General features: G+C 38.6%; 2 protein-coding genes across 12 annotated transcripts in view; both read right to left on the reverse strand.

The window, feature by feature from the left end:
* LOC138735684 (tyrosine-protein kinase Srms-like) overlaps positions 1 to 8,102 on the reverse strand; it is a 29,233-nt gene extending 21,131 nt beyond the window's left edge. For all 3 annotated transcript variants that reach the window (XR_011339870.1, XR_011339871.1, XM_069883890.1), the window contains exon 1: positions 7,344 to 8,102. Coding sequence is in view for 1 of the 3 variants with exons in the window: in XM_069883890.1 (XP_069739991.1) it covers positions 7,344 to 7,729 (386 nt within the window). In the remaining 2 variants the exon portion in view is untranslated. The remainder of the gene's footprint in view (positions 1 to 7,343) is intronic.
* A 103-nt stretch (positions 8,103 to 8,205) lies between these two features.
* Positions 8,206 to 22,547, reverse strand: part of LOC138735682 (peroxidasin homolog) — a 179,359-nt gene continuing 165,017 nt past the window's right edge. For 5 of the 9 annotated variants that reach the window (XM_069883881.1, XM_069883883.1, XM_069883885.1 and 2 more), the window contains 3 exons: positions 20,909 to 20,996; positions 16,168 to 16,281; positions 12,512 to 13,952 (listed from right to left, as the gene is read on the reverse strand). In XM_069883881.1, the coding sequence (XP_069739982.1) occupies positions 13,854 to 13,952; positions 16,168 to 16,281; positions 20,909 to 20,996 (301 nt within the window). In that variant the 3' untranslated portion in view covers positions 12,512 to 13,853. Of the gene's footprint in view, positions 8,499 to 11,550; positions 11,596 to 12,005; positions 12,047 to 12,511; positions 13,953 to 16,167; positions 16,282 to 20,908; positions 20,997 to 22,547 lie in introns of those variants that run through there. The other 4 variants (XR_011339868.1, XR_011339867.1, XR_011339869.1 and 1 more) reach the window with 4 other exon arrangements.

Genomic DNA, 22,547 nt, shown 5'->3' on the forward strand with positions numbered 1-22,547 from the left:
ATGCTTGGAAAAGGAGCCGACATATTAAGTCTCATCCAACCCTCCTTGCCATACTCTCTTCACCCTCCCAGAGGTATGAAGATTCACTAGTGCGATAGCAAGAACCACCATATTCAAGGACTGATTTCTTTACTGCCATTATCAAACTTCTAAATGAACACCTCATTGGTAAAATAATGCTGCCTTTGCTCTGTTCAAACTGATCTCTCTAATTCTGCACTCTGTATTGTGTTTTTAGTGCTATATTTATGTTTGGCACAACTAGCTGGACTGCTTGCAAAACAAACTTTCTGAGATGTGACAATAAATGAACATTACGAATTTAAAAAAATGACTCAAATTACAACTACATTAATGAGGCCACATAATCAAAATTATATGGCTGAAACAATGAGTCTCAAGTCCCTCTGCATGCTGGGGTCTTCACAAACTATAGCTGGTCTTGAGCTTGATGGTTCTTGGCCAACATTCATGATTCTGGTCTGAGGAGAAGTCTGAGGAGCTGGTTTGTAACCTGTGCTTTTATAATTAAAGCCCCTCTCTTTTTCCTAATCTCTACAGCCAGTTAGCTTCCCTTTCACAAAAATGTGATTTATTTACTATTTCATTATCCATCCAATGCAGTTTATCCTCAACCCTTCTTTCTTCCTGGCTCAAGATCTGTAATTTACTTGTATTTTTCCAACTAGGCTTGGTTCAAATGCTGTTAGTTGATAACTCCATTTTAATTGTTTGACAGCCTTGCAATACAATATCCTGAATACAATATACTGCAGTACTTGTCTGTATTTACAAAGTAGAAGAATGTGGAGGATAGTGAGCTCAGAGACATTAATAGCCAGGAACATGTTGGTACAGTATTAGGAAGGTGGAGGTATCAGTGTTTTGGAACATGCAAGAATGAAAAAATCCCCAGAGGCTCCATCCCAGAGCACTATGTGTGTGTATATATATATATATATATATATATATATATATGTATATCTAGATATATATCTATATATATAAGGAAGAACAGTTCTGAGGTCTTGATGGAAATTTTTGCATCTTTTTTTAGCAAGAATTAAGGTACTAGAAGACTGGATGATGGCTAATGTTTCTTCCTTTAGAAGAACTGGGTAATGGTATCAGTGCTTGGGAAATTATTGGAAGAAATTTGAAGAGGTAGGGACTGATTAGGGACAATCACCATGGTTTTGGCTGGGGGAAATTCTGTATCAATAATTTGATTAATTTTTTTTCAGGTGGTTACAAAGGAGATTAATGAAAGCTGTAAGATAGATATTGTCTGGACCGATTTTGGCAGGGCACCTGACAAAGCCCTCTGGTGCTGAGGATTAAAGCATATGGGATCCTAGGTGAGTTGCCTTTTTGGACCAAAACTAGCTTAGCAATAGGAGGCAGGGGGTCGTGGTGGGAAGAACTGCACACAATAGGAAGGATGTGATTGTGCAAAAGTGACGGAAGAGAAGATTCACTCCAATGTGGCCTGGAGACAGTGGAATTACATACAATTACTATGTTGAAGAGGCATTTTGATAGATACTTAAATAGGCAAGGAAGAGGGAGATACAGTCTGAATGCAGGTGGCTGCAGTTTATCAAGTGAGAAGTGTTTGACAGCTCTTGGCCTGTTCTCATTGGAAATTAGGAGAATGAAGGGAGGTGTCATTGGAACATTTTGAATGTGAAAGGCACAGACACAAAAGATGTAGAAAGGTTGTTTCCCATGGTGGGAGAACGTAGAACAAGAAGGCATAACTTCAAAATTGAAGGGCGTCCACTTAGCAGAGAGATGCGGAAGAATTTCTTTAGCCAGAGGATGGTAAATTTATTGTGGCAGGCATGTCATTGGGTATATTTAAGGGAGAGATTGATAGGTGCTTGATTCGCCAGGGCATCAAAGGTTAAGGGGAAAAGTCTGGGCAGTGGGGCTGAGTGGGAAAACAAATCAGCTCATGATTACTGTATATATTCGTGTAATCATCAAATCTTTTGGATCACTTTGTTGGGCCAAAAAATTGGGGTGGGTCAACTTTAACATGGGTCAAATTTTTGACCTTGGTAAATACCTGCGTCGTTCAAGGCATTGGGAGCTCTGATGGCTGGAATCAAGTGGTAAGTCTGCGGTCGGGGCTTCGGGAGAGCTACTCTGGGGCAAGGATCTGGGGTCAGGGCTTGGATGGTGGCCGGGGCATTGGGAGTTCGGATGGGTGGGCGGCCGGGGTGAGGATCTGTGGTCAGAAACTTGGATGGGCGGGCGGCTGGGGCACTGGGTGCTCAGTTCGGCAGGGGCGAGGATCTGCTATCATGGCGCCGGGAGCTCCAGCGAGGGGGAGGGTCCACTGCTGGGGCATCAGGAGCTCAAATAGGCAGTTAGTCACAGCCAAAAATGGGGGGGGGTTTAACTAGTACATGGTATCAATGATTAGAGTGTATATGGTAAATGGCGGGGCAGACTTAAAGGGCTTAATATAGGCTATTTCTGCTCCTATGTCTTATGGTCTGGGATTACTGGAGATAGGTAAGAAGGCTTTATCAAGAGCTGAAGGACCAGTCTCTACCTCTCACCAAAAAAAGATGAAGAAAATTCTAGAAAAAAGTATACTCTATTATTTAAGATATTTTATCCTTGTATTTTCTGTGGTGAGGTCGACAATATATCCACTAATACCCTGAGATGGATCCAAAATTTTGTTTGACAGTAGACATTGCGAGGCTCATGAGCCCAGGGGAAGATCTGCAGGAGAAGGTGGCCATAATGGTTGTGGCAAAGCCTTTTGAGGAGAAAAACTGTGGAAAATCAAATTACTTGCACATTTCTAAAGACACCCTGAACAGAGTGAAATAATCACATATTTCTAACACTCTATAAACATAAATACAGTCACAAGGATAGAAATGCTTCTCAATATAAATTTGCAAATGCTTAAATTTTCACAAGCTCTTGGAAGGCTTCTGCAAATATCGCCCTGCTCTTAAGAAATCCTTAGCAAATTATGACACTCTCCATAAGGATTTTCTGTGATTACGGTTCATTACATGGGAATCCTTGTAACTATTAAGACACAATTGGTGACTTCTTATATTCCAACAGGCCCTTATTCCTAAATGGTAAGAACATGATTTAGCTAATATTCAATGACATGCATGGGTGATTGTATCTCTCGTCCATTTCCTCAGATGGTTCTCCTTTAAGTACTACGATCTCTACTATGAATATAGTTGGTGTCTGAGTATTTCTTGCCTTCTGGAATTTAGGATTTGAACGATTTGTAAGTCTCTGGAAAAGAAATTTGTCCCCATTTTATTCCAAAAGGGTTGATCCTTGTCCTGAGATGATGCCTCAAAATGTGGTTTCTCCCCCATACAGAAACAACCTTATTGCGGCTAAGGTTTGGAGTTTCTCAGTTTCAATTATGCTCAAATTACATGGCTTTCAGTACGATGTGGCTAATGGGAACACGCTTCCATCATGTGATATCTTGAAAACATAAAAACGGTAAAGATCAGCAACAATACCTTCAGGCAAACTAAGCAACTAATAAGATTAATGGAAAGGAGATGATTATCCTCTGCAATTATGCCATTGTATCAACTTCTTGCACCTGCCACAATGGTTGGTGGATACTGGGCACGCCATTTGAACATGCATTCTATCTGCTGTTCAGGTATTTTGCGGGGGCGGGGGGAGGGGCGTGTGTCTCCAAAATATTTCATGCAGCGAAGCTGACAGGGTTTTAAGTACAGTGCAGATCTCAGTCAGAATTTGATTCCAAATTCCTTTGCATTTTTACACAATGTTCAAAAATTTCAGTTATGTTTTTTTTTAAAAATCGGACTTCTGGTCATGCTGCATTTTAGCGAGCTTAAATCATTACTTTAAATACAGGAAGCTCATATGCACTTTGGTTGGGGTTACGTTGTAGAAGGCTTAGTGTAGGATGTTTCAATGTAAAACTGACACAAATCAGTTATTTGCAAATTGGCTCAATTTAACAAGTAGGCTGCAGTAAGTGTAGGTTATTACAAGAAATACTGTTCACATTGCCAGCCACATTAAGTATTGCTCATGCAAAATTGACATTTTCAATTTACGTATCATTGGTTAAATCAACACCATTATATGGAAATAGTAAAGAATTAAAAATAAGAGACATTTTGGTGCCAATGTTCCTCAGAATTCTACTAAAGTCAAAAAACATTGTGCTGCATCTCCAAATTAAAACATATTTTTAAACTTGTACGTTCATGAGTGATTGTGGGTAGATTTTTAAAATATGAAATGTCTGCCCTGTTATGTCAAGAAGATTATAAAACTATTGGGAAATATCTGAATTGTATATAATTTATTTTGGTATTATTTTTGATATCAGCAAGAATCTTCATCAGTAAAGGTGAGAACACAGAGTTAAGCTATTCCTTGAATCTCTCTCTTGCAATCCTAGAAATGCAAGAATGATCCCACAGAGTCAGCCCACCTACAGTTATTTGCTCCCTTGTTCACGTATTTGCTCTGGATTAGATGGTTCACTCAGCAAAGACTCTGGATTGAGCCTGCTTCCTTCCTTGAATGAAATAGCTAATCACTCCCACAACTAAATGTACCAGCAGAAGCCTACTTATAAAGTTCTAGCTGCAGGTCTTGGTTATTGCATGCTTATGTTCTTATCTTCGGAAAGCTGTACTAAAACTGCAGAGTTCTCCAGTGACAAAAATTGTGCGGTCTGCTGCAGATTAAATCTAAAATTGGCTGAATTCAATTTAGTTCCCAAAATTGTAGTGATCCTGGTTCAATAAGTCTAGTGGCTTGCAACAGATTAAAAAAAAAATGTAAGTTGGTATTTACAATGAATTCCGCCAGATAACCTATCAACCCTGCTACCCGGTAAGTGGCGAGGCATTGGAGAGGATTATAGAGCAGAGAGACCGGTGAGAATACATTTGGCACATTTGCTTTCATCAGCCTTGTTACAATAGTACACAATGTTGGTGGGACCACTTTTGACAAAGTGTGCAACTTTGGACACTCACCCACCTCACGTACCACCTTAAGTAATCCTTTACTAACCTCAGTGCACCTATGGCAACCTTAGCCAAAGGAGATATTTGGTTATTAAGGGATTACTTAAGGTGGTATGTGAGTGGACAAAAAAAAGTTGAGAACCACTGAGTTAGATAAGATAGGACTTTTCTTTCTGAAGTGTAGGAAGTTGAGGGAGCATTTTCTTGAGTGGCAGAGATCAGGTAATTAATCACAGTTTATTTCTCATGATAGGGAATCTCAAACTACACGACATTTTCTATAGCTGCTGTACTTCCAGATGGAGATGCCATGCCAACTAATTCTTCAGAAACATCAAATTTATTTGTCACGCAATACTACAGTAGGTTACTAGAACAGTTTCTGAGGGAGATCAGGTAAGAGGTCTGTCATAGCCGTGGCCAGAAACGTTAAATGAGGAACCGAACTTCCACTCTTGGCTACCCAGAGTAATGAAACGATAGACACAGAGGTTTCCCCTAACAACGTGCTCTTTACTTTGACTCTCAAGACATAAATTATTTACACAAAATGGCGTAATCTATTTATAGTATTTACACAAGCTTGTGACTTCAAGTCACAAGGCAATCTCATGAGTCCTTTAGTTAACGGATGGCTCCCATGGCAACACCCACTCCTGGATCCTGTGGGTCACTCTGATTAGGACTCCCTAGCAAGGTCATAGGTGGGTAGAAGAGAAAGAAACTCAGAAGTGATAGGCAGTGAGGGTAGAGGACTAAGAAGGTTAGTTCCCTGATATGAGAAGAAAGGGAAGAGGGTGGGAACTGGAGGAAGGAAGACCAGAAGGGTAGGAAAAGAGAGAGAGAGAGATTGGGGGACAGGATTTACAGAAATTGGAGCAGTCAGTATTGATGGCGTCAGCTCAGGATCCTGTTAAATCTCTCCCCCTTCACCTTAAACCTATATCCACTGGTTAACGATTCGCATACTGTGGGCAAAAGACTCTGCATGCACCCAATTTACTCTCTTATGAGTTTGTACATAATAAAAGATCATCTGTCATTTTAGCTTTTCCATTCTCATGTTGACCATGCCAAAATATGTCCTCTCCAAGGATCAACCAGAGTGACTTGCTCCCACCCTCAACTTCATCCTCATGCCCAGGCCACTTTCTTCTTTCAAAGAATCACAAGCCTTCAGAATTCTTTCCTCCACAGAGATGTGGAGACTGACTCATTGACTATGTTCAAGGCAGAAAGTGACAGACTAAGGGAGACGGGGAAAGTGGTGTGAAGGCCATGGCTGGATCAGCCACCATCTTATTGATTAATGGAGCGGTCTCTGGAATTGATAGACAAACTGCTCCTTCTGACATAAAAACACAATGTTGGAGAAACTTAGCAGGTCAAACAGTGTCCTTTATATAGCAAAGATCAAAACACATAACCGATGTTATGTCCCAAGGTACTCTCTCTTGCATCCGCTCTCAGGTGGAAGGTTGTTGAAGAATGACCAAACTCACAACATTGATAGCACAGCTGCCAATGGTGACTAGATTTAAGAAGTGTCAAAAGGCCAGAATTTGATCAGCATGGGTTTCTCCATTCATGATGGAGGGGTAAGGTGAGACGGCGATAAATTGAGGCACCACCAGTGGTGGGATGTAGACCAGCAAGCCGAGGTGTGGCTGGTGAATGGACTTGGGCTCTTTCAGAAGAAATTCGGGGAACTGCGCTTGGCACAATTTTTAAAATCGATATAGGTCTTTATCGTTTGTACTCAGCATCTGATGCCTCTCCTGTCAGTGTCCAACAATAGTTGGCCAGCATTGACGGATTCCAGTTGCCCTGATAGGGCTTTTCCACCGTCGCAATGCCCTGGTGAAACCTTTCACCACGTTGGTCACTGACTGCACCAGGACATCCAAATGCGAATGCAGAGAAAATGAATTTTCAATAGCATGGTTTCGTGTTGCTTGAAGCATGCTTAAACAAAAATGACAGGAAATCACAATAAAAGGTTTTGTATCTCAAAAAAGGTACGCGACAGGGTGATTACCATCCATAAAATGCAACCAAAAGTGTTCAGGAAGCAAAATCTTCGTTGTCTAGTGTAATCGGTAAAAACTGCTCCACCCAAGGTGGGGTTGACCATGGGATAATTCCATCCAAGGGGTGGATTTATGCAAACGTCCGCCCTGGGATTGTACAGACAGAAAATTTCAAACCATTGGCATCAATTCAACTCGACCAAAACTTGTCATAAAAAGTTATTATTCTTAACTCATCTCACAAGAAAAAGCAGCAACACCTGGTGCATTTCACAATAAAGCCACTCACAGCTCTTTTGAAAGGTTTTCCTCCACAACTTTGACATAGTTGGCGGGGACCAAGCCCTCGGCTGGAGCTGCCTTCGAAGCAGCGGCTTTCTGCGCAAAATAGTAGTCTCCCTCGTTTCGGATCACCCTCAGCTGCTCTCCCTTCCGCAGCGACAACTCCTCCGGGGTTCGGGCCTCGAAATCGTACAGAGCCGTGTGCACGGCTCCGGGTCTGCGGGGCAAGGCAGGGGCAGGGCTCCCCGGGACTTTAGTCTGCAGGTAGGGACTCGAGATGACGGTCACCGACTGCCGAGGGCGAGGATCCGCCGCCGGGCGGGGGGGCTCGGGCCAGACGCGATCCCACAGAGTCCGCAGGCAGGGCAGGCAGCTCCGCAAAGTCTCTTCCATCACCCGCCCCAGCGTGTCTGGCTGCGCCCTTTACCTGTCTCCATGCAGCGGCTTCCCAATTGAACCGAGCGGCTTCTTTCCACGGAAAGGCTTTCACTGGTCGATTTTGCGGGTCCAGTCCCCGCCAGGACAGGTGGAACCAGTTTCCAAATGTCAGCGGCCGCTTCTGGAATGCGGAAGCCGCACAAATCACGGCAGTCCTCTGCCCATTCCCCCACCTGCGCTGCTGTCCTGGTCTCGTCCTTGGGGGCAACAGCCCGCGCGGCTCTCATTCCCACCAAATCTTTCAGGTCAATGATCCCGCCACGTCCCTTCTCTCCACGAACTTGCTGTCTGTCCCCACCAACTTCTTGGGGTTGGTAGACACGTGGAATGGACTCTTCATGAAGGCGCAGGGATTATAAGCCAATCAACAAACTTTTTTTTGGATTTTATTTATATATGCAACAAAAAGTCTAAGAACAAGAGAAATATACTGTCCAGGTTCAAAGTAATTACAATGCCTCCTGGATTAAAAATGAACATCGCAACGACACAATTTGATATTATATCTCTTGTTCCTGCAGAAAAAAAACATCTCTCGCCCATAAAACTAAAAAAAAACAAAGTCGCTAGGGCGCCTTAAGCACCTAAAATGACGGAAGGAGAAGAAATGAACTGACCCAGTGTGTAAAAGTAGATGACACAATTTTCTTGTTTATTTTCATTGTGTGAAGATGGATCACCTGTGCTTCAAAAACTTTGCACTTCTCACAGGGTGGATTAACATCTGCAGAAAAATGAGATCACTTAAGTTTGGACATATGTATTCGATGTACTACTTTAATTGTAATAAACAATGTCTTGCACAAAATGAAGCATCATTAATCAAAGAAAGATCAGTCTTCATCTGAAAATGTTATTTTAAGATCCGCTCCCAATCATTCTTAATCCCAGCCAATGAGGCTGATCGTAAATCCCATAAATTGTTAATCGACCGCTGTAAATTAAAAGAAAATCAAGAATATTTGTGATTTGAGGAAATTCATGCAATTTTGACTGAACAAAGTGTCTAACTTTTAAATATCTAAAGAAATGTATATATTAGAGAGATTCAATTTAGCTGACAATTGCTCAAAGGAGGGAAAGTTATCTTGAATAAAAAGATCTTTATAACTTTTGATACCTAAACTGTACCATTCCTTATTGCGTCTAAAACAGATGGCTGAAAAAGATGGTTATCTATAATGGAACTAACAAGAGAAAAACGGTTATAACCAAAACATTTCCTAAATTGAGCCCATGTTCTCAACCTACTTCTCATTATCGGATTATGCGTCAATTTTGAAAAGGAAAAGGATAAAACAGAACTTAAAATTGTTAACATAGATGATTTTTTATAAAACTTCAGTTCCATTGCTACCCAACAAGGGTGATTCACTAATTTATCAAAAGGCAACAATAAAAGTAAATTATGTACATAAATCACCCAATAATAACATCGAAAATTTGGAAGTGATAATCCCCTGTTCCTTTTAATGTTCTGAAGATGGGCTTTATTTATACGTGGTTGTTTTCCCTGCCATATATATGAGGAAATAACCAAATCTAATGAATTAAAGAAAGATTTAGGAATGAAAATTGATAAGGCTTGAAAAAAAGAAATTTAGGTTAAATGTTCACTTTAATTGAACTGATATATCTGATCATTGTGTAATAGATACTTTGCTTGCCCAATTTGGCCAGTTTTCAAGTTGTCAATTAAATTTATACAAGAATGAACTATTTACCCATAAAGGGATCTTTTTCAATATATCCTAATTTTATAATATAAAAATTTATTGGAAGAAAATCAGATTAAAGTATTATTATTGGGTCACCATTATCTATTCTTTCTTTTTAAAATATTTTTATTGAGTTTAGCATATAGATCCTACATACAAAGTCTACTAATATAGCAAAAAAATCATGTCATATCCTATACATATCAAGATAAATGTCATGTGGATGTGGAGACAAGCTGAGAAATTTATACTAGGACAGCCTCAGGATAAGGGCTGAATATTTAATATTTAAGAATGATATTTCTTTCAGAGGATTGGGAATCTTTGGAATTCTCTATCCAAGTTGACTGTAGGTTCTCAATTATCAAGTACATTTACAAAGTATCTTTGGGAGCATCAAGGGATATCCATTAGGCAGCAGAATTGGGGTGAGAGTTTACTGCAGTCTTATCAAACAGTGAAGACTTAATAGGGTATATGTTCCCACTGATATCCCTGTTAGCCACTTCTAGTTATTTTCTCTTTGCCAAGGTAATGAGCTGTTTCAATAAATCAATTAATACCTCAGTTAAAATGGATGAAAAAAAAATGTTACAAGATACTTGTGTGACAAAACCATAACAGGAGGATGGCAAAAAAATAATAAAACCCTGCAATGTTGTTTAATAATCAGTTCACAAAGTTAGGAGCAAGGCCACTTTTCATTTTCATAACTTCAAATCTCTTAGCCAGATGTACACAGACATACACACAGACTACCATTTTCATCCTGAGGTTAAACATTATGACCAGTTGGAAAATAGATAGAATTTGTTATTTGCCTTTTTGCAAAGGATCAATAGACTTCACCAGCTGAAGTGCTAAATTGTTAAATATTATAAAAATGCTGATCTGGCTTTCACAACTATACATATAACTCATTTAATTTATTGTAGTGGCTTCCAAATTCTACACAGTCCTTTTTTTGTTACAGTTTACTTCCAGATCCAAATATCATTTACTTTTTTTCTTGATGACTAAGTACTCAGCCAGAATGGGCTTGAAACTGCTAGAACCACAAAAGATGTGAATAATTGTTGGTAATTTTCCCTTCAGGCTACTCAGGTTGATGCACGTTTTCTCTCAGGAATATAATTGAGGTACTGTCATTTATTTAGACACACAGCACTGAAACAAGCCGCCCAATTTACACCCCATTTAACCTGGTATGTTTTGAATGGTAGGAGGAAACCAGAGTCCCCAGATAAAACCCATGCAGAAATAGGGAGAACATACAAATTGCTTACAGGAAGCGTGGGATTCAAACCCAGGTTCAGTGCCAATCACTGGCTCTGTAAAGGTGTTGCACTAACCACTCTGCCAACTGTTCTGCCCATTCTCCATATATATATATATATATATCTATATCTATCTATATAGATATAGATATCTATATAGATATAGATCTATATCTATATAGATAGATATATCTATATCTATCTATATATATCTATATCTATATAGATATAGATACACACACACACACACACATATATATATATATATATAGGTATATATACATATTTGAATGTCTTTTTGACACTTCATTTTAAAGATCTTTTAAAAATATTTTTATTGAGTTTAGCATATAGATCCTACATACAAAGTTTACTATTTTGGAGAATGTTTAAAACCAGAAGCCTCTGCATTTCTGTTCAATGAAGTTTCCTGTGATAAAGAGCCATTGATACATCCATACCTGCCTCCTGAAGAGCGTCTTATGTATTGGACATAGTTTTGGGCCTTCTTCTTCATTACGTTGAGGATTCTTCCATCATCAGGCAATGGAGTCTTCCTTGGATACCAGTCCCTTTGCGATTACTGTTGATTTTGGTCATCCTATGGTTTGGGTGATGTCTCTCACTTGTTTTTCAACCTCATAATAGCTTCTTTGACTTTGATTGGCTCAACTCTGGTCCTCATGTTGAAAATTGGCAACTACAGACTCCAAAGGTGATCAAAAGCTGAGAAGCAAGCCCAGCTCTTTTATATCTGTACCAATGAAGCAATTAAACATACCTGAGTACTCACCTTTGAACCAAATGTTCCAGACAATATAGTGCCCTGAAACGAGAGGACTATGTATTAAAAAGTGATATAATTTCTACACGGTCAAACTAAAGTGCATACAAATAATCTTGAATAAAATGTAGAATGTGCGCTTTAATTACATGTGAATTGTTTGATTAAAAATTAAAACTGTGGAGCACAGGGGCCAAAACAAAAAGGGAAAAGTGTCTTTGTCCCAAACATTTTGGAGGGCACCGAATCTTTGCCCTCCTCTGGATGCTGCGAGCACTTCTGTTTTTACTACAATCACAGCACATGCAGACTTTTAAGTTTCACTCTAAGTACAGCAGAATATTTGTGAAGAGTGCTGTATTCAAAAGTAAATGAACATCAATATAAGGTGTATTATTTTATGGACTATACTTCCATCGTATTGCTTTTTGTTGGAGTAGCGTGAAACATACCATGAAAAACTTGTAATGCAATTTTCAGTTGAAGACCTTTACTGTGAACAAGAAACAGGGTATAATCAGTTCAGTACATTTAGTCTTCACGACTCAGAAGCAATGTCAGAATTTCTCAGAAAATTAGTGAGGAAATCTGCATGTACCACCAAAATGTAAAGCCAAGCTTGTGGGTCAGAGGGCCAACACTGTCTTACCTTTTTTTGACAATCAGTGGTAATGGAAAAAATCCAACTTTTACCCCCTGGTCGTTCACAGAGGGAGTAAGTGAAAGTATAGAATTGGACCACAAATATACCCTCCTGTAGGCAGGGGCCTCATTTTACTCCGCTGAAAGTTTCCGAAGAAATGGAAGGAAAAAAAAGGTCAAAATAATGTACAAGATTGTCATAAATTTAAAAAAAAATAGACAGATAAATAAATAAAGAACTGATGCTTAAGTTTGCAATTCCCATATTTTCCTAATGGAGAATTTGTCAGTGAATTAGATACTAGACCGAGAGAAGAAAAATACATGTGCTTTTAATTGAAGCTTTTTTCAGACTGGCTGAGTACATACAGTGTCATGTAGCAAAATTCACTTCCATAGATGCACAAAATTACAACTCAATAGGCAGCAGAAACAGATACAAGTCTTAGGGATAAGTTACCATGTACAGTATATCACGGTAAAGAGGCAACCAGATGCACCATTGTAACTTTCCATTCACTGTAATCAAACTTGTAATTTTCTGAAGTCAGTTGCTGGCTGACGCAAACCCCTGCCGGCAACATGTACCTAGTAACTGGTCTGCTTGGTAATAATATTTATGTCACTGAAGGATATATTGGCCACTGTGTGCTCATGGCTATGTGCCTTGCCCACTGGGAGCATAATCCAAAAAAAAAAATACCATTGATTTTTCCTGCACCAAGGAAAAATCAAGGCCTACAGTCACACAATATTTCAGAAAGGACCTCGGATTTTTATGTGAAAATTACAAAAAAAATCTGGGTACTGGAAATTTAAAATAAACACAGGAAATACTCGGCGGTCAAGCCAATTCTGAACAAAGATCTGACGAAGGGTCTTCATCTTGGAATGTTAGCTCTGCTTCTCTTCCCACTGACCTGCTGCGTATTTCTGTTTTTTCCCGTTTTTATTTCCTTTCATTTCTATAATTCCTTTCATTTAAAGCATCTGAACGGATCAATGCACATTACGGTGAGCAGTTTGAATACATGTGCTCTGCACTTTCTGTAGTCCAAGAAATGGGTCCCATGTCTTCTGAAAATATTACTGGCAAAAAGTTAGCAATTTCACCCTGATGTAACAAGACATAACTTTCAGATATAATTTACTGCAAAATGAGGGCTGAACAAAATATGGCAGTTTATATACAAAGAGACAAGTCCAACAAATTAAACAAAAATAGTACAATGTATAAAATTCAAGATGGAGTACCTATTGTTTTACTGATTAAAAACTAAATATTTAGCACCATGATATTGAGAAATTATTTGTTTTGAGGTAACTGTGAAGCTCTTGAACCTTGTATTGCAGATAATGGGTTCTGTACTTACAGAAATTCTGACATGACATTCACCATAAAAAGGAACGGGTTTCTTTAAAACAGTGCATATTGTAACCAATTACAAACCTAAACACTTGGATCATTTCCGGTTAAATCTCCTGCTCCACAATGACTGAGTGCTGTGTGGATCAGGTCTCTAGTATTGAGGTTGTGATGAGATAATACAGAACAATTCAAATAGTCATGGATGTATTCAGTGCCTGGATGTCAACAGAGGTGATATAATCTGCTGAATTAAACTTCTTTGGATTTTTATTTGTTGTTCCTAAAGGTGTCACTCCTCCTCACAGTCAGGACAACATTTGCCTTCTTTCTTCACAGGGTTTCTGCAGTTCTGAGGACAAGTTGTCACGACACATTTGGTCTCCTTATCCTGTCGGTAAAGTTTTAAGCAAAATGTTTATACATGTTGCTTAAAAGATGAATTCTAATAGATTGACTTTTGTATATCAGATCACATATAGCCTTGCTTCTGTGTGGCTTCTTAAAAATTCTTCCTAACTTCTGCACAACACAACTTCTTGCAATATTTTAAACTTTTTTTAAAGGATTGAATTATTGCCATAACATGCACCCATTCTAATTCCTTACTCATATCGTTGCTTCATCCAACAACTCAGTCAAGGCATTTACGCCATGGCCTGACTCATTATGAACAACCTAATGAGTAATATACTATGGAAAAAGGACCTTTCATGGACTTAATGAATAATTTTCAAAAGGTAAGATTTATAGAGTGAATAGTACACTTTTAAAAGAGGACAAGCATGCTGATTAAAGCTACTAAAATAAATGCATTCAATATCTTTTCACTGAAGTTGCAAAAATAAATACACACTATATTTTTAATATGCAGTGGTGAGATAACAAAGAAATTGTTAGAGAAAGACATTCATTGGATGAGAAAATATCTTCTCATAAAGATTCTGATTGACCATTGAAGTTATAGCTTAAACCCAGGGTCCCCAAACTTTTCAGACGATCGACCCCTTCATGATCCCTTGTTGACCCCCAGGCATGTACAAAAAAAACAATCAATAAATAATTAAGAAGACATGCAGTTTCCATATGCATTAGTGAGGGAAACTGCATACCATATTCATAACCTCCCAGCCACAGCCTAATTGCCAAGTAACAAATCTGTAAATTCAGCAAGCAAATGAGTACAATAACAGTTTAAAAAAAAACTTTGCTTCTGGCCAGAAAGATGCCAAACGGAGCTGGGTCCAAGTCCTCAACATCAGCAATGGTGACTCCAGTCTCCACATCGGGTGTGGTGCTGTCCACATCGAAGAAGTCGCCTTGGGCTGGCAGGCAGGCAGAGCAGGGACCTCAGACTCCCTGCAGGAGTGGGGATGTCGGGCTCCCAGGCGGGAGTGGGGACCTCGGGATCTACAATTCTTTTGACCCCAAAAATTCAGTTGACCCCCCCCACCCCCAGCACTCATCGACATCCTCCCCCCCAAGGGGTCGATATCGACCACTTTAGAGGCCTCTACCCTAAACTCTTTCTTGATGTAACAATAAGAGCTGTGTCCTCCAAACAACAGTAAACAATGCAGTAGAGTATTATTTAGAGTACAATTTATTCTCGTATTTACAGTCAATCAGAATCTTTATGAGAAGACATTTTCTCATAGAGTGAATGCTTTTCTTTAGCTAGTTGTTTATCTCACCACTGCATCTGTCCTCTGCCACCAACCACTGTCCCATTGTCTAAGATCGGAAGAATGTAATTGAAATAATTAACATAATTTCTATTTTTTAAAAATATACGGTACAGTAGAAGTCCAAAAGTCCAGGTTCCAGAAAAATTAATCTGACTCTCAAACTTTTAAAATTTAGTGGGCTTTTGTGTGTGTGCATGTATAAGCGCCACAGATACAGAGCAGCAACAAGCGATTACACAAGAAATTCATTTGCATTCTGTACTTTTCTTTTACAATGGTCATTTTAAAACATGCTCAAGAATTACATGCTTTTGTTTTTAAAGTGAAAAATTATTATGTTTATGTTTCTGTCATGTGTTCATTTTATTTTTCTATAAAACCATCAATTTGATAAATGACGCATTGTTAATGAATACACTATCAAAATTTAACTGTTCATCTCTTCTTTATTCCTCCTTAAATTTGAATTGTAAAAGTACCCGAGAATCTGGAATATCCAAAAATCTGGACCGATGCAATCCTCAAGCAGATTTTAGGGTTAGGGTACTGCTTCAAAGAGAATACATCAATTAACACATAGTGCTGCATGTCTTAATCTCCATATCAATTTTAAATGCCCTGATCCAGTTGCAGTCCCTGTGGAGGTGCAATGCTTCCTTCTGTTACAATAACTGGTTCACTTATGTCTTTACAATCAAGTCTTAACTCATTGCATTACATGAGTCAGTTTTGGCAACAGTTATTTGTCGACCAATGACTCCTACCCAATTTCTCTTCTCTTTTGTTGAACACTGGCTCTGAGAACACAGTTAAATATAATCAATTCAATGAGCAAGAATCCCATTCTTTGGCTCAATAAAAATAAAAATACTAGCAGTTTCCTAATTTCACAGCACATAAGAGTTTAAAATTTCCTACCTTACACTGACACAGAGTACATGGGCCTTCCTCCCAATGTTCAGCTTCACGTCTTACATTCCCATCCTTGTCAATGCAGCCTGTTAATTTCAAGTGAGCTTCAAGCATCTCTATCTGTTCATTTAAAAAAGATGTTTAATGTTGCTTATAAAATATACAGAAATCGTCTTTGCATGCCATGAATAAAAAAATCAGGTACAAATTAAGACAGGTGGATCCAAAATTAACAACTTTCAAGATCTCCATGTGTGTATGTATATATATGTATATATATTTTTTTTTAATATAAAGTACACCCTATTAGTTTGAAGTCAATTATATAAACTCAAGAATTGCAGAACCACAATTAAAAAAGAAAGTGCAATAACATAGACTCATTCCTATTTTTCTCGATTGACCTCTCCATTCTGAAGATAACTATGTTTTTTGCTCATTTAGAATTACAAGCAGGAGTAGCCATCTGACTCTTCTCACCTGCTTTGTACATGAGCAAAGAGGAGCAGGTATAGGACATCTTGCCAAATCCTTGCTAATACTACAAACCCACCATCCCAGGAGTCACTCTGGTGAAACTTTGTTGCACACCCAGACAGGAATATCCTTTCATTCAGGTAAGGAGATGAACATTCTGCAAAATATTTCAGATGCAGTCTCATTAAGACCCTATTTAACTGAAGCATCAAAGCATTTGCCCTCCAAATTGCTTGCTGCACCTTCATGCCTTATGTACAAGAACATCCTTGTGTCCAATTTCCCACCTTTTAAAAAATTTCTGTTTCATTCGCCAAAGTTTTTCTTTATATTTTCCCACATTATATTCAGTTTGCCATGTTCTGACTCAGTTAAGCAGATTTGGTGAGGCTGAGTGAAGCCTTGTTTTCTTTATATTTACTCACAATCCAACCAAGTTTTGCATCATCAGTCACAATGGAAATATATTTGGATTCCTCACCAAGATTGTTTATATACCTTATATGAGGCCAGAGGCCAATCTCTGTGCAACTACACTAATCGCAACTTTCCAACCTGAGACCCATTTATTCTCACTCAGTGTTCTCTGACTGTTAATTAATTAATACATATTGCTCCCATTCTATGCACTCTCACTTTTTGACCAACTTCCTGTGTGGAACCTTGTGCAAAGGTTTTTGAAAATAATTTGTTCTGCCCAATTTATTCCACAAATCATATCCTCAAAAAAAATGGATTAGTCAAACATGATTTAATTATTATATATCTACTCTGCATCCTTCCATTCCTAGTGTGTTTTTAAATTTTCATTTTACATAGCAGTATTTTCCTTATCACTGATGTTATATTAACATTTTGTACATCTCCTTTCTCTCTCTCCTTTCTTAAATAATGGGGTCACATTTGCTGCCATATAATATTCTGGAATGATCTTTAAATCTATCGAAGTGCAAAATAGGATTGAAATTACAATAGCCATTTATATAACCAACTCTTTCAATACTCTGGATGTAGATAATTGGCTCCTTGAGATTATTAGTTTTCACTCTCACCAATTTTCTTAATTTCCGTAAGTTCCCCACTCTCACAAAACCTTTTGTGTTTTCTTCCATGAACAGAAGGTGTGTGATCAATTTTTCTGTTTCCTATTCTCCGTTCTGTCTTTTGAACCAACAATGAAGCAAGGTGTAATTCTTTACATGAAGATGGACAGCTAGCACTAGTAGAACATTCAAATATGAAGCTAGGAATGTAATGGGTTTGTATGGCCTCAGTTCAAGTGCTACCATAGTTTTGCAGTACCCTCCAAATGCGTTGTCAGAATGTTAGAGTAATATTAAGGTTTATGTCATACCAAAGTTACTCTCTTTCTCTAAGGCAATCCTTCAAGATGGAAAATGTCTTGCCTCTACTTTAGTTTTGTGAATTCTGGGGTAGCTGATAATCTGGGACTTGCCATAGGTGGGAGAGGAAGTGATTGATGGAGTGGTTTAGATGGCTGTTTTAGATACTAGTGCACTCCTTCTTCCATTTACTTTTACTTGTGCCCCCAAAGCACTGACTGAAGGTTCTCAATGCCATCATTTTCCATGGGCAAAGGATTTCCAAAATTTAGTTGGAATCTGGACTTGTTCTGGGACATCCTGGAGTCACTTCCTCCATCCATTTGGAAATGAGAGCTTGGTATCTGTTTTGGAAATCTGGTCCAGTATGTGATCAGGCAGAGGAATGCAATTGGCCTTTCAATACTTGGTGTGTTGGTGAAATTGATATTAGTTCACTTACCTTGCTGGTGGTGTTGGAAGATTAATGCATCAATACAAACAAGAAACTTTGAAATTTGGGTCAAATCATATAGAGATATTTTGTGGAAATATATGAAATGTAAATTTTAAAGAAGTGTATGATGCACATTTGTAGAAACTGTTGTTTAAATATCCTTGTGCACTGCAGGCACAATTATTAAAACCTTCAGTAATGTAGTTACATAGGTCCACAGCTCACTGAAAATGATGACACAGGTAGTCAAGGTAGTGAACAGATATTTTGTATGCTTGTCTTTATAGACTGAGACTTCAAGTACAAATGTTCGGACATCCTGATGCAACAGTACAAAACATTGGTTCGACTGCATGTGGACCCCTGTATACAATTTTGGCCACCACATTAAATGAAGAATTTAGTCGCGAAAAATTGAAGAGATTTACAAGGATGTCTGGAATGGAGGTCTGTGGTTTTAAGAAGAGATTAGACAAGCTGGGTTTATTCTCATTGAAACAGGAAGGCTTAGAGGTGATCTGACAGAGGTTTATAAAATCATGAAAGACATTGATCAATATAATCTCTTTCCCAGGACAGTGGAGTGTCAAAACAGAGGGTTCAGTTTTAAGGTGATAAGGGAGAAATTTAAAGGAGATCTCTGAGGGGGAAATTTTTTGACACAGAGGGAGGCAATTATTTGGAATGAGCTGCCTGAGGTAGTGATTGAAGCAGATACAAATAATATGTTTAAAAGGCATTTGGAAGATATTTAGACAGGAAAGATACAAAGAGATACTGGCCTAATATGTTTAGCTTGGCTAGACATGGTGGGCAGCATGGACAAAGGCACCCATTTCTGTGCTGGATGATTCCATGATGGAGATCAGCTAAAGCTCTGGAGCACCAGTGCTACAAGCTACCAGCTTGTTGTTTTAGAACAAGATCGCATGTTCAAAGAGGGAGTAAAAGCACAGAAATGCTGGAGAAACTCAAACAGATTTCACAGCATCCATAGGAGGTAAAGATATAATACTGACGATTTGGGCCTGAGCCCTTCCTCAGGGTATGAGCAAAGAGCAGGCAAGGGGCCTATATGAAAATGCTGGTGAAAAGGGAAGAATGGGAGGAGGAGGACAGGCCAACAGACACAATGTGTTAATTGGATATCATAAGGAGGAAAGGTGAGAATTGATGGGGAGGGCATTAGATTTTGATTCTGTGAAAGGAGACGGAGGGAATGAAGAGAAAGACAGAGCGAAAGGAAAGGAGGGCAAGGAAAAGATCAGGGTGGTGGGGGGAGGTAATAACGGAAACCAGAGCAGTCAATGTAAAGCTGACAAGGATGAGGCCTCTACTGAGGGAATCTGGTTAAATTGCCAAGGTTCTGAGTATAGCTGTAAAAGCCAAATACATTTGGTTTATGAGTGGACAGGAGTCTGTTCTTTTAGCAGTCATGACCTCAAATCAGACTAACATTTTCTACATCTTTTCAAGTATTGGCTGGTGAGAAAGCCCTCCTTTCTCTCCAAGATGCAAATTACTGAGCTAAATCCAACACACTAAACTTATTTATGGCTGTTTCTTATACAGCACTAGACAGATATTGGGACAAATCAACAACTTCAGTCAATGTTGTTGACATGAAAAGCCTATGAAGAAACATCCACTGGGCCAATTGGTGTCCTGTCATTACTATTGACAGGGCTATTATTAAAGTACATGGTTAAAATAGAATAAAGGAGTTTCATAAGAAATAGGAGCCCATCAAGCCTGCTTCACAATTCAATGAAATCATGGCTGATCTGATGATAGGATCATCTCCACTTAACTGCCTTTTCCCCCACATCTCTTAATTCCCTTACCATGTATCCAACTTTGTCTTGAATATATTCACTGAGGTCATCTCCACTGCTTCCATGGGCAGCAAATTCCATTAATTCACCACCCCCTGGGAAAAGCAGTTCCTCCTCATCCCCATCCTGAATATTGAGCCGATGTGCCCTAGTTCTAGTCTCCCCAACAATGGAAACAACTTACCAACCTCTATCTTATCTATGCCTTTCCTAATTTTATATGTTTCCATATAATCCCTTCTCACTAAATACCAGCGAGTAGAGTTTCAATGAGTATTTGATAAGTTTCTTCACAATATTGCATGATACCATCTTGAGAAATTATCCCTCTCTTTGATAAACTCTTTCTTTGGCTTGGCTTCGCGGACGAAGATTTATGGAGGGGCAATGTCCACGTCAGCTGCAGGCTCATTGGTGGCTGACAAGTCCGATGCGGGACAGGCAGACACGGTTGCAAGGGAAAATTGGTGGGTTGGGGTTGGGTGTTTCCTCCTTTGTCTTTTGTCAGTGAGGTCTTCTTCAAAGGAGGTTGCTGCCCGCCGAACTGTGAGGCGCCAAGATGCACCAATTAAGATTCTAAATTCATGCAGATGAAATCTGAACAGTAACAAGTTTGCAGAGATTCTGATGTATATGCTGAAGAATTTTAAACTTACCTTCCTCCTCAAGTTTTCCAGTTCAGGTGCACAATTAGCAGCAGATGGAGAGACAGAGTTTGCTTTCTTTTCCTGAACTTCCACATCTCTAGAAGAAATATACATGATCTCTTAAAATCTGACCATTTACGAAACATGGCACAAGCTATAGAACTAATGGACCAGTGCCAAGCAAATATTTAGTGCTGAATAATTTTTAAATGAGGGGTTTGTATTTTGTATGAAATGTGAAAATATTTTTTAAAACAACAGAATTTACACAGCTGATTATATTTCCTTCACATCATAACTTTAAAGTTATGTTTAATAATATTACTCAACAAATGTAGTAATCTACAGCGATACCTCCATCTACGATTTTAGTGGAGACATTAAGACATTTTAAAGAGCAAAACAGCCCTTGAATGAAAGAACAGAAAAATAATGTCAAAGTCGGTGTGCATATGTTAGCATCATTGGGACTAATTTGTGGCTTTAAATTTGCAATATTCTTTGATCAAAACTTCTTAGGGGTTTAATATCAAGTTGTAATTATGCTATATCAGATGTTCATGCAATGGTCGGCCAATGGCTTTTTAAACAGAGTCCCTACTCCTCAGCATTATGAGTTTCCATGACTAAATTAGATTCAATATTGCATAACAACAAAATGTTAGATTTATCTTTGAACACAACATTAACTGGGATTAATAACAGGCCATAATTAATGGCCCTCTAAAATTCCGCAAAATTGAATTTCAACGTTTATCCTCATCAGCAATTAATCATTGCAATGCTTTATTTTAAGAAGAGATTTCTCTTACAGAAGAATGAAAGAGACTGTCCTACTCAAAATATTTAAAAATGTTCATTTAAAACTTCCCAAAAGTTAAAATACACTTAGACTGGTTTTTAGACAATCTGAAAAAGATGCAAAACAAAGCTATCATTAATCAAATTGCATTATCCTGTTAGAAAAACATGTCAATTAATGATTCACTTTATTGCAGTTCAGGAAGTACACAATGCCCTCCATAATGTATGGGACAATGACACTTTTTTGAACAGACATACAGAGGTTACACTGCAAGATGCAAAGATGTAAAGGTGGTAGCTTTGGATCTTGGGCAGTTCCTTCACCCCTTGCCATCACTCTGATGCAGGCTAATCTTGGTTTCACAAGATCTTTTTCCAGAATTCTGCAGGCTCTTTTAAATACTTCTTGGCAAACTGTAATCTGGCCATCCTTTCTGTGGCCGACTAGTGGTTTACATCTTGTATTGTAACCTCTGTATTTCTGTTCATGAAGTCTTCTGTGGACAGTAGTCATTGACATGACTACTCCAGAAGAAAGTTTATGATCTGACGGACATATGTTTGGGGAGTTTTCTTCATTACGAAGAGAATTCTTCTGCCATTAGTAGAGGAGGTTTTCCTTGGAATTCCAGTCCCCTTGTGATTAGTGAGCTGACTCGTACACTCTTTCTTCTTAATTATGTTCCAAACTGTTGATTTTGATCATCCAAAAGTTTGAGTAATGTCTCTTACTGTTTTATTCTTAGCTTTCATCCTAATAATTGCTCCTCTGACATTCACTGACACAACTTTGGTCTTCATGTTGAAAAATGGCAACTACAGACTCCAAAAGTGATCAAAAGCT

Source organism: Narcine bancroftii, chromosome 6, assembly GCF_036971445.1.
Source record: "Narcine bancroftii isolate sNarBan1 chromosome 6, sNarBan1.hap1, whole genome shotgun sequence".
NCBI lineage: Eukaryota > Metazoa > Chordata > Chondrichthyes > Torpediniformes > Narcinidae > Narcine > Narcine bancroftii.